The sequence below is a fragment of the Pan troglodytes genome, chromosome 22 (genome assembly GCF_028858775.2).
Source record: "Pan troglodytes isolate AG18354 chromosome 22, NHGRI_mPanTro3-v2.0_pri, whole genome shotgun sequence".
In the NCBI taxonomy this organism is placed as follows: Eukaryota; Metazoa; Chordata; class Mammalia; order Primates; family Hominidae; genus Pan; species Pan troglodytes.
Window position 1 is genome coordinate 14383560 of NC_072420.2, and position 13652 is coordinate 14397211.

The following is a 13652-nucleotide window of genomic DNA, read 5'->3' on the forward strand; positions in this document are numbered from 1 at the left end:
TTGCCCATTCCTCCAATTAAACAAGCAAAAAAAGCAGCAACCTATTCAGGACTTCTTTGAACCCTATTTTAGTATGCCTTTCTAGATAACTCCCAATGTCTTCTGTGTTTTTGGTCCTCTAATTTATCTTCATCAAACATCATAAGATCCAATATTCTGATCTCTTTGGTAAAACCCTTACTCCTACCAATCCTGGGATTGTTTCTCTTCAAACTTGGCCTTTCCCTGATAATTCCATTCTTATCTACTTCCACTGGGTTCTCCAGCTAATTCCATTCTTATCCTTTTCCATTTGTTTAATCAGATCCATCCCCTTTTCCTTTCTATTATTCAAACACTCACTTACGTGATGATATAAAAACAAGAGTAATGGGCTTTGAAATCAGTTTAAATATTACTTCTGCTACCTCTTATATTTAAATAAGTCACTTTGAGTTTCAGATTCTCCATGTGAACAACAATTTTTCCAGGATATTAAATAGAGTTTAAAATATGAAAGTATTTTGATTAGTCTCCAAGAGTCCTTAAAATCCTAAAATTCCATGTGCTTTAATTTTAGCAATAGAAAAATGGGGCTGGCAGAAAGAAATAAAATAATAGAAGAAAAGAACACCAAGGAAAGCAGAGAAGAAAGTAATCAGGAAAAGATTATAAATAAGTCATGAAAGAAGAGAAAAGACTCTAGAAAAGAAAATGAAGAGTGCATGCAACTAAGAGGGGACTGCTTTGAAGAAGAACTAAACTAAGAAGTCAGTAAATAGAGAATTCTATAAGAAATAGCCTCTAAATATGATTAACATATCTATATGTAGATATTCACCACTAAGAGTGAAATAATCCATCTATAGGATTTACCTCGTATTGCATGTGAAACAAAAGCCTATGTCTTGTGGCCACAGCTAAGTAAGATCTGCTCTAAAAACGTTGGTGATAAAAACAAGGTACTGGTTACCACTTTAATGGTTAAACATGTTAGAACAAAGTCTTGGATTAATCAGTGTTCTATGGGAAATCTCTAAAAAGAGTTAACATATAACAAAATGTGACTTTGTGAATTGATCCCATCTGGACCTGTACCTTGATCCTAGTGATGCACAGGTCTCCATCAATCTATGCCGAGGGGGAAGTGAAGGGATTAGGGAGCAGGGTAAGCAGATGGCAAACTCAAGGGTCAGCTACATTTTAGCTATGAAATCATAGGCCAATTAATCAACCTCTCTGAATCACATTTGCCTGATTAATACAAAGTAGGTGACAGTAGCACAGATGCTTTGCAAAGCTATGTGATGACTATGTGAGATGATAAATATTAAGCACATAATACGTTGTATAGCCCAGAGTAGAATACTCAGCAGATAGTGATTTCTTTTCTCTATATTTTCTGAGTTAACATATACGTTTTAAAAAACCGCAAAGTCTTACCTGAATGTGGACTCTACAGAACTCACATCCACTATTAAAGAAAAGAGTAAAATACATTAAATCAACAAATATAAATAAAAAATACAGAATATTAAAAACATAAGAGGGCACGATGGCACATGCCTGTAATCCCAGCTACTTGGGAAGGTGAGGCAGGAGGATCATCTGAGGAGCCCAGGAGTCTGAAAGCAGCCTGGGAGACATTGTGAGACTTCAACTTAACTTAAAAGAATCCTGCACACTTTCATGCATGATTCAGGTCTTGGTTTAAAAAGCATAATACTCTGACACTTTGTTACAAAGACTCAGATGATTTTTACAAAGCATTCTTTTGGGACCATACATTGAGACTATAGTAAAATTATTATTAATTATACTATTGGTAGGAAATTAATGCATTAAGAATGCTTATTTCCCCTCCTTTGTAGTTCTCAAATGCAAGGAAAAATGGAATTTATCACAATTTGATCTCTGCAAGTGAACTACAGTGTACAATAGTCATAATCCAAACAGAACCCTATAAGACTGACAGAAAGCTGTATTATTAGCAGAATTAGTATAAGTGGACAGTGTCAAACTTAGAAAGTATAATTTCTAGACAAATGGACTAGAAGCAGTTAGAACAGAGTATACAGTAGTCTCTTATCTGCTGTATGTGTAGAAAGAAACACACACAACATGATTTCCCTCTGCTGTCATACCAAAATCATTAAAACAGAAGACATCTGCGACCAAATGTGTGGAGGATTTTCTCCACCAACAAATAAGCAATGAATTCTGTAGCAAAAAACAGCTGACTGTCCTCTATTTAATTCCAAAACTGTCTATCTAGAAATAGTCTCAGATCCCACAGACTGAGTGCTCAGTCTCACAAGACTTCCCTCACACACCAGTTGCAAATCTGGGTCTCTTTAATTTCTGTGATTTCAGTTACTCATGGTCAATGATAGTCCAAAAATATTAAATGTGGAATTCCAGAAATATACAAGTCATAAGTCCTAAATAGTGTGTCATTCTAAGGAGTACAATGAAATATTAAGGCATCCTGTTCCATCTCATCCAGGTCATGAATCATCCCTTTGTATATGCTGTCTGCCCATTAGTCATCAAAATGGTCTGTTCCTGAATCCCAACCATCAACATTATCATGGCTCAATGATCCAGGGTCACATGAAGCAGATGATCCTCCTTCTGATGTGTGGTCAGACAGCAAGAAATAATTAGTAGCCTAACACCACATGACAATTCCTACCTCATTCACCTGACTTCAACACATCACATAGGCATTATATCATCTCACAGTCATCACACAAAAAAGAAGGGCGAGTACAATACAAGACACTTTGAGGGACCATATTCACCTAACTTTGATTACAATATATTGTTATTGTTATATTTTATTATGAGTTCTTGTTAATCTCTCACTCTGCCTAATTTATGAATTAAACTTTATCATAAATATGCACTTATAGAAGAAAAAAAGCATGGATGTATAGGGTTCCATACTATCCACAGTTTCAGACATTCAATGGGTGTCTTAGAAAATACCCGCCTTGGATAAGGATGAATTACTGTACGTGTGTGTGTGTGTGTGTGTGTGTGTGTGTGTGTGTGTGTGAGAGAGAGAGAGAGAAACAATACAGATCTCCACTCTCCACAAGAAGCAGATAAAAAAGACAACACTTTTCCTCACACATGACCCTTAGGTTTTGACAATTCTGGAAAAATGCTGGCATGTGTACTCCCCAGTCTAGACAATTTCCTAGACCCTGTGTATATATACTGCTTTAGTTGCAAAAAGTTAGGTAGGATCTTGGGAGATTTCCTCTTGGATGCCAGAAATATTAACCACATCAAAATTATACCTAACAACTCTAAAATAATTCTTTTGAACAGATTACCACTGAAGAACTTGTAAGTTAAATCCAATTGACTTTTCAGTTATAATCTTACTGCTGAAATTTTCATATTTAAAAGAAATTTGCAACATCACTTTCTCTGACTCCTCTCCTACTTTTCATTAGCCACTGCTCAGTCTCCTTTACCAAGTCCTGTGACTCTGTGAAATGTTGATACTCCCAGGATTTTGTCAATGGCTTTCTTCTTATTCTACATCTTCTGCATCATGGATAAGCTCAGTGAGATCTATGGCTTTGATTAATAATTATAATAAAATTATTCTAAGCCTGCATCTCCAACCAGAGTTCTATCTCCAGCTAGAAATACGTATAAACCAATTACCTACTGAAAATATCCCACATGAATGTTTCATTGAACTCAATATGTAAAGAAAACAGTTGGTCTGTCCCATGACTGTTTGCACTTTTCTGTTGACCTGACAATTTCCTACTCCTTCCGCATGAGCATTCCCCATGTGGAAACTTATGAATGACCTGAAATTTCTTCTCTCCCATAGCTTTTTCAACTCAATAATCACTAAATCATCTTAACTGTACCTCTCTCTGCATTTGCTTTATCTTTCCATTGCAACTGGAAATACAAACTTATTTATTTTATATTTATATTTCCTAGTTAGACATGGCCCCTTAACTGATGGCTTTCACAGGAAAAAAGCAACCCTACCTGTAGGGGATCGGACAAAGTGGTTAAAAAAATTATAAATATAGTTATAGGAAATAGACACAAACCTTCTTGGAAGGCCGGGGGGTTGCATAGCTTCAGTAAATGATTTGGCTGAAAACAGCCTAATCTTCTTTACTTTGAGTTGGTAGCAATAGAGCAAATATCTAGGGAATGTGGAGGAGTTTATCTAAATACCTTGTTTACTCACGTGGTCCTAAGACAAAAGTTTGATCATCCGAGGGTGCATGATTGCTTCGTACTGGGGGTTGGCAATCTTAATTACCCTCTAGTGATGTTTACTCAACAGCTTTGTCATTTAATCTGTATTAAATAAATGCGAACTTTGCAGGCTTATCGAGGCCAACAATGCAGACTCAGGCAGCAGAACCCCTTAGCTGCACTGACAGGCAAAATATCTGTTTCAGTATACGTCTCTCATCCATCACTTAGGTCAGTGTCCATAGGATGGACCCGGCAGGTGGCAAGACAAACGATGCAAAAGGATCGTGATGGACCCCTCAAAAATGAAGGTGAAAAGAACTGTGCAGGCAGCGAGTAAGTCATTGGTGCCTGCTCAGGATTTCCAAGTTCGGGGGAAATAGTTCAGGCAAGGGTTTCATCATGGGACAACAATTATCAGCACAAAAGAAACAGTATATAAAAGTATTGAAAAAGCTGCTTAAAGCTAGTGCAGGCTTGGTATCGCGGTCCCTCAATTAAGGGACACAATGCAAACTGTTGTATTCCACAACCCATGGTTATGGAATTCCAAATTCACCTTACCAAATGGATTTTAGACAAAGTTTTATTGGAGTACAATCATGCCTATTTCTTCACATGTTATCTATGACTGCTTTCAGGCTACAATGGTAGAGTTGAAAAGCTGTGATAGAGACCACATCACCTAACATAATTCCTGTTTGGCACTTTATAGGAAAAGTATGCCAGTGTCTGGTTTATACCATGACCAGAATGCTCTGATACTTAAATCTAATCTTGGGACTCCCCTGATCAAACAATTCCAATGAATCCGTGCAGAAAACATTGCTGGCTGCCAATGCATAGAAATTATTTTTTCTTTCTTACAGCAGAAACACAAGTTTATTTACATATTTATTATTCCATTACTCCCATCTCATCTACAAAATGAGAAATCATTATTCTAAGCTAATCACAATAAGAACATTTGCTTTTCTAGTGACTGGTTTACAAATGAGTATTTGTACTCAGAGGCTGATGGAGGAGAATCACTTGAGTCCAGGAGGCAGAGAGGGTAGTGAGGTAAGATCACAGCGTTGCACTCCAGCCTGGGCCAAAGAGGGAAACTCCATCTCCAAAAACACAAATATTTAAAATGCATTCCAGTATTTTAAATATTTTCGTTTTAATTTCTAATATTAGTTGAAGCAGTAAATACTCCCACTTCAATAAAAGCTCTCTGATATAAGCTATCATTTGATGTTGACTTTCAGTGGCTATGAAAGACAGCCTAATTAAATGTGTTTTAGAGTTAAAATCGCAAACTATGAAGACTGAAATCAAAGCGGAGCTAACTGTATTGAGTACACCTAAAATATAAGTAAAAAAAAAGGAAGTTCCAAAATAATATGTACAGTGTACAACTATTTATTGAAAATTTAAGACATGAAAACAAATTCTACACATAGTCTAGAACCACACACATATGTTGTGAATTTCTGGGGTTTTGTTTGTTTGTTTGTTTGCTTTTTGAGATAGAGTCTCACTCTGTTACCAAGGCTGGAGTGGCACAATCTTTGCTCACTGCAACTTCTGCCTCTTAGGTTCAAGCGATTCTCCTGCCTCAGCCTCCAGAGTAGCTGAGATTACAGGCACCCACCACCAAAATCGGCTATTGTTTGTTATTTTTAGTAGAGATAGGGTTTCACTATGTTGACCAGGCTGGTCTGGAACTCCTAACCTTCATTTATCTGCCCACCTTGGTCTCCCAAAATGCTAGGATTACAGGCATGTGCCGCCGTGCACAGCCTGTTGTAACATGTTTTAAACATGCATGGGAATGACAACAAAAACTAATTCAGGCTGTTTTGTACCTCTAGGCAATTAATTGCAGTAGCATAAAAAGATACTAAGGCCAAATGCTTTAGAGTTACACTTCTAAAACACCGTGTCTAGCAAAGAGTCATCAAGTAATGATTTTTAAAAATTATAAGTCACACACACACACACTCAATCACCTAATCAGAAAAACAAGTTACCGATTTTCTTTAGATTCTCAGAGTGACAACACTCACAACTGTCATGTCAGCAAGTGAAACTTTCCTCAAAGTAAAGATCAGAATTCCAATCAGCATTTGAACCACTGCAAATATTTCACAGTGTCAAAATTCACCTGCCTTAAAACCGAGCATGTATAGAAATTGCAAATTGGAAACTTTATAGTATCAGGATATTAAAGAAGAACCACATGAGGTACAGTAGAATTTTTTTTAAATCTCTAAATCTTACGCTTGTAAATGGCATTTTCTCAAACATGAATACTAACATTGGCATTATTTGTGTCAAATTTTCCCATCCAATTTTGAAAAGAAAACAACATTGGGAATAAAAAGGCTCTTGGCACTTCAAATATTTTAATGTTCTTAATTCCACAGTAAAATTAAAATTACAAAATTTACCTGCTTTGAATGTTTCTCTGTCCTTCAATTCTAAGGCTTTATTTGGAAGAGAAATTTTCATTCCACAGGTAGGCTAAATGGGTTTGGAAACACAATAATTACTATATAATGTATACTTCATAAAATAAGTAGTTAATATTCAAGATAAAAATATAAAAGTTATTACCTTCAGAAGACCATCTTTATCAGGAGACTCTAAAAGAAAAGGGACATATATAATTGATTATACGCAAGCCTGTCAAAGTCTACCAAACATTCATGCAGTGTGAATATGAAGATGAATCCTCACGCTTGGATTGAAAAGGGATTACACTAGGTTTTGGGGTCTTTTGGGTTATTGTGTTTGTTAACATGCCAGCGTGACAGAAATATACCTAAGAAAATTTAAAAAATAAATTTCCTCAAACATGCTGTGAAGATTTCAACAGTCAAAATATATTTCAAGTGACATTAACTAAAGCAGAAAATCCTAATACCAGTAAGAGTAAGCTGTCATATAAGGAAAGAGGTTGAATTTAGTAAGATGACCAAGACATGACCCCTCCACCAAAAATAAATACATAAATGTCCAAGCTAATGGTAGAATGCTATGACATATTATTAAAGAAACACATCAGAATCACTTATGTCAATATACTACAAGTAGCTATTATGTTCTTCAATTTGTCTTGTAATTTAAGAATTGCAAAGCTCCGATGAGAATTCAAAGGTACAATTTACTTATCATTGCAGAGAATGTTCTAAATTCATCAGCATAAATACTACTTATAGAATAAAAGTTTATAAATATATTTATTTTTGAACCTCTGTGAAATACGAGTATTTTTACATTTCTGGGATTCTCTAGTTTAGTCTTCTTAAAATTTCCTGATCCACTTATACAGAAAAGTCAAAGCATACCCATCAACAAACTAATACAGTCCAGGTGCCATGGCTCATGCCTGTAACTCCAGAACCTTGGAAGCCCGAAGAGGGCGGATCTCTCAAGGCCAGGAGTTCCAAAGCAGCCTGGCCAAAATAGCAAAACCCTGTCTCCACAAAAAATACAAAAATCATCCAGGTATGGTGGCACATGCCTGTAACCCCAGCTACTTGGGAGCCGGAGCTGTGAGAATCACTTGAACCCAGGAGGCAGAGGTGGCAGTGAGTCAAGATCATGCCACTGCACTCCAGCCTGGATGACAGAGTGAGACTCTGTCTCAACAAAAGAAAAAACACCCTAACATCACAATTAAAAGAACCAGAAAAGCAAGAGCAAACACATTCAAAAGCTAGCAGAAGGCAAGAAATAACTAAAATCAGAGCAGAACTGAAGGAAATAGAGACACAAAAAACCATTCAAAAAATTAATGAATCCAGGAGCTGGTTTTTTGAAAGGATCAACAAAATTGATAGACCGCTAGCAAGACTAATAAAGAAAAAAAGAGAGAAGAATCAAATAGATGCAATAAAAAATGATAAAGGGGATATAACCAACGATCCCACAGAAATACAAACCATCATCAGAGAATACTACAAACACCTCTACGCAAATAAACTAGAAAATCTAGAAGAAATGGATAAATTCCTCGACACATACACTCTCCCAAGACTAAACCAGGAAGAAGTTGAATCTCTGAATAGACCAATAACAGGCTCTGAAATTGTGGCAATAATCAATAGTTTACCAACCAAAAAGAGTCCAGGACCAGATGGATTCACAGCCAAATTCTACCAGAGGTACAAGGAGGAACTGGTACCATTCCTTCTGAAACTATTCCAATCAATAGAAAAAGAGGGAATCCTCCCTAACTCATTTTATGAGGCCAGCATCATTCTGATAGCAAAGCCAGGCAGAGACACAACAAAAAAAGAGAATTTTAGACCAATATCCTTGATGAACATTGATGCAAAAATCCTCAATAAAATACTGGCAAACCAAATCAAGCAGCACATCAAAAAGCTTATCCACCATGATCAAGTGGGCTTCATCCCTGGGATGCAAGGCTGGTTCAATATACACAAATCAATAAATGTAATCCAGCATATAAACAGAGCCAAAGACAAAAAACACATGATTATCTCAATAGATGCAGAAAAGGCCTTTGACAAAATTCAACAACCCTTCATGCTAAAAACTCTCAATAAATTAGATATTGATGGGACGTATCTCAAAATAATAAGAGCTATCTATGACAAACCCACAGCCAATATCATACTGAATGGGCAAAAACTGGAAGCATTCCCTTTGAAAACTGGCACAAGACAGGGATGCCCTCTCTCACCACTCCTGTTCAACATAGTGTTGGAAGTTCTGGCCAGGGCAATGAGGCAGGAGAAGGAAATAAAGGATATTTAATTAGGAAAAGAGGAAGTCAAATTGTCCCTCTTTGCAGACGACATGATTGTATATCTAGAAAACCCCATTGTCTCAACCCAAAATCTCCTTAAGCTGATAAGCAACTTCAGCAAAGCCTCAGGATACAAAATCAATGTACAAAAATCACAAGCATTCTTATACACCAATAACAGACAAACAGAGAGCCAAATCATGAGTGAACTCCCATTCACAATTGCTTCAAACAGAATAAAATGAATAGGAATCCAACTTACAAGGGATGTGAAGGACCTCTTCAAGGAGAACTACAAACCACTGCTCAATGAAATAAAAGAGGATAAAACAAATGGAAGAACATTCCATGTTCATGGGTAGGAAGAATCAATATCGTGAAAATGGCCATACTGCCCAAGGTTATTTACAGATTCAATGCCATCCCCATCAAGCTACCAATGACTTTCTTCACAGAATTGGAAAAAACTACTTTAAAGTTCATATGGAACCAAAAAAGAGCCCATGTCGCCAAGTCAATCCTAAGCCAAAAGAACAAAGCTGGAGGCATCACAGTACCTGACTTCAAACTATACTACAAGGCTACAGTAACCAAAACAGCATGGTACTGGTACCGAAACAGAGATATAGATCAATGGAACAGAACACAGCCCTCAGAAATAACGCCACATATCTACAACTATCTGATCTTTGACAAACCTGAGAAAAACAAGCAATGGGGAAAGGATTCCCTATTTAATAAATGGTGCTGGGAAAACTGGCTAGCCATATGTGGAAAGCTGAAACTGGATCCCTTCCTTACACGTTATACAAAAAGTAATTCAAGATGGATTAAAGACTTAAACGTTAGACCCTAAAACCATAAAAACCCTAGAAGAAAACCTAGGCATTACCATTCAGGACATAGGTATGGGCAAGGACTTCATGCCTAAAACACCAAAAGCAATGGCAACAAAAGCCAAAATTGACAAATGGGATCTCATTAAACTACAGAGCTTCTGCACAACAAAAGAAACTACCATCAGAGTGAACAGGAAACCTACAGAATGGGAGAAAATTTTCACAACTTACTCATCTGACAAAGGGCTGATATCCAGAATCTACAATGAACTCGAACAAATTTACAAGAAAAAAACAAACAACCCCATCAAAAAGTGGGGGAAGGACATGAACAGACACTTCTCAAAAGAAGACATTTATGCAGCCAAAAAACACATGAAAAAATGCTCATCATCACTGGCCATCAGAGAAATGCAAATCAAAACCACAATGAGATACCATCTCCCACCAGTTAGAATGGCAATCATTAAAAAGTCAGGAAACAACAGGTGCTGGAGAGGATGTGGAGAAATAGGAACACTTTTACACTGTTGGTGGGACTGTAAACTAGTTCAACCATTGTGGCAGTCAGTGTGGCGATTCCTCAGGGATCTAGAACTGGAAATACCATTTGACCCAGCCATCCCATTACTGGGTATATACCCAAAGGACTATAAATCATGCTGCTATAAAGACACATGCACACGTATGTTTATTGCGGCATTATTCACAATAGCAAAGACTTGGAACCAACCCAAATGTCCAACAATGATAGACTGGATTAAGAAAATGTGGCACATATACACCATGGAATTCTATGCAGCCATAAAAAATGATGAGTTCAAGTCCTTTGTAGGGACATGGATGAAATTGGAAATCATCATTCTCAGTAAACTATCGCAAGAACAAGAAACCAAACACCGCATATTCTCACTCATAGGTGGGAATTGAACAATGAGATCACATGGACACAGGAAGGGGAATATCACACTCTGGGGACTGTTGTGGGGTGGGGGGAGGGGGGAGGGATAGCATTAGGAGATATACGTAATGCTAGATGACGAGTTGGTGGGTGCAGCGCACCAGCATGGCACATGTATACATATGTAACTAACCTGCACAATGTGCACATGTACCCTAAAACTTAAAGTATAATAAAAAAAAGAAAAAAAAGAAAAAACACCTAATATGAAAGTATCAAAAATTAGAAGTCAATTTCCAGAGAATTTTTATATATCATTAACCTGCATATTTCAATGTTAGAATAATGGTTACTGAAAATAACAGTTTTATTATTTTGTTGGTAATACTAATTCTATTTGTTATACCATGCGAGTTGTTAAAACACTGTTATGAAAAAGCTCTTATAAAAAACTTAGCTTCAAGAAAAAAGACATTTCTTTGACATAGAAATATATCTCCTTTCATCAAATAATATGAATAAAACATGCTTAATCTCTCATTTTTCTCTACTTTTTTATTTTTCAGTATAACATACTTTAATATATTTAGACATATCAAGTATATATGCTGTTTCCCTTGAGAGATGATTGATCAATAATGAAGACACTTCAGGGATATAAACTCTCTAAAACACAAAAAATTTATGTCCAAGCATTTTAAGGCTAAATACATGACCATATTGCAGGTAGGTGTTTTAGAAAAAAAGTGCTTAAAATTTTATTCAACACACTTTAAATAAAAACCTGCCTTAATTACGATGAGAAGGTCATTCTCAATTCATTAATATCTTTAAACTTTACTTCTGAAGCACTGAAGAAACCTCAGAATTTCATATATAAGAAATGATACCATTAATACATCTGTTTGTTTTAGGTAAAAATATGATAAATGTACATCCTCACTAAGTGCAAAGAAAGCAGAGTGTCATGAGATATGAAATGAATATGTAGCCAAAATATTTTCCTTTATGAAGAAAATAGCTGGCTTTGACCTTTCTAAGACAAGATAAAAAAGCAAAACATGCAGAGATGAAACATTCAGAGCTATCTCATCATCAACGAACCGTTTATCACTTGGCATTTAGGAATCCTATGTATGGTTGAAAACTCTGGTTGTAAATTGTGATCTGATTACCCCTGAAGTTCAAAATCCATGCAGAGGAAGGAAGCAGGGGAATACTACCTTGGTTATTATTTTATTACTTTTATTTTTATGAAGGTGTACACTGGAGTTTTTTAGAGTCAGGACAGGTCACATGGCATGGCTCTAAAGATTAATGAGCCACATTTGTAATGGCTATTGAAATGTATGGCTGTGAATCCTTGCATTTTAAGTACTTCACTTTTAATTTCTAATATAGCGTGAAGTAAGACATACACTTAAACAAAGCCTTGTTGACATCTGTAATTATATTTATGTTGCTTTTGAGTCATCATGAAGAGAGTCTAATTAAACGTAGTGCAAAGTAAAAATGCACAGTCAGAAATGTTTTCTTTATTTTTTTATTTTAATATTATTATACTTTAAGTTTGAGGGTACATGTGCACAATGTGCAGGTTTGTTACATATGTATACATGTGCCATGTTGGTGTGCTGCACCCATTAACTTGTCATTTAGCATTAGGTATATCTCCTAATGCTATCCCTCCTCCAACCCCACAACAGTCCCCGGAGTATGATGTTCCCCTTCCTGTGTCCATGTGTTCTCATTGTTCAATTCACACCTACGAGTGAGAACACGCAGTGTTTGGTTTTTTGTCCTTGCGATAGTTTGCTGAGAATGATGGTTTCCGGTTTCATCCATGTCCCTACAAAGGACACGAACTTATCATTTTTTATGGCTGCATAGTGTTCCATGGTGTGTATGTGCCGTACTTTCTTAATCCAGTCTAGCGTTGTTGGACATTTGGTTTGGTTCCAAGTCTTTGCTATTGTGAATAGTGCCACAATAAATAAATTCTTTTTTTTTTTCACAGAGTCTGGCCCTGTCACCCAGGCTGGAGTGTAGGTGCACGATCTTGGCTCACTGCAATCTCTGCCTCATGGGTTCTCACATTCTCCTGCCTCAGCCTCCCGAGTAGCTGGGACTAGAGGCACCCACCACCATGCTTGGCTAATTTTTTGTATTTTTTCATAGAGACGCGGTTTCACCATGTTAGCCAGGATGGTTTCGATCTGCTGACCTTGTGATCCGCATGCCTGTGCCTCCCAAAGGGCTGGGATTACAGGCGTGAACCACAACGCCCGGCCTGAAATCTTGAAATAAATGAAAAATGAGCTAATCGCTGAACAAAACAATAAAAAATCGCTGTGGAATGACAAGAATATTCTACAAACATTTATATGTGATTTTTGCAAAAAGTGTTAATGCCAATGTGTATATGCTGAGTGATGAGGAGATAAGTGATCTTGAATCAGAGGAGCAACTCGTGACACTGAGAAAATAAATGCAAAAGCTGAACGTAGAATGCTACACCATGTGTCTTTAATGCAACACATTATAATAATTTATATCATTACATTACAAATATTCATCATGTTCTTTAATATGTCCTGTCACTGAGAAGGTAAAAAGTTTGGAGGAGAGTTCAGCTGACTGTAGATTTGACATCTCATCAGTGAAAGTGTTATGAATTGATCAGCTTGGACATATACTTGCAGCATAATACTAAATATAAATATTCATTGATTTTCATACCCGTATGCTACAATAGTATCCAACATTTTTGTAATTTCTAGCTTTGCTATCTCAATATTTCTTGATCCACTCGTGGAGGAAGATGTACAAACCTCATCAGGAACAGCAAATTTAATTAGCCCTCAATATTGATGTATTTGTTATAAATTTAGTTGCAACAGACTTATTAAATATTAACAAC

At 36.5% G+C, this 13652-nt stretch overlaps 1 protein-coding gene across 1 annotated transcript in view; it reads right to left on the reverse strand.

The window, feature by feature from the left end:
- The window catches only part of LOC107966649 (ankyrin repeat domain-containing protein 30B-like), a 118703-nt gene that overhangs the window by 60251 nt on the left and 44800 nt on the right, over nt 1-13652 (reverse strand). Inside the window, 3 exon segments of the mRNA XM_054675061.1 lie at nt 1423-1453; nt 6663-6735; nt 6829-6857. Coding sequence (XP_054531036.1) covers nt 1423-1453; nt 6663-6735; nt 6829-6857 — 133 coding nt within the window.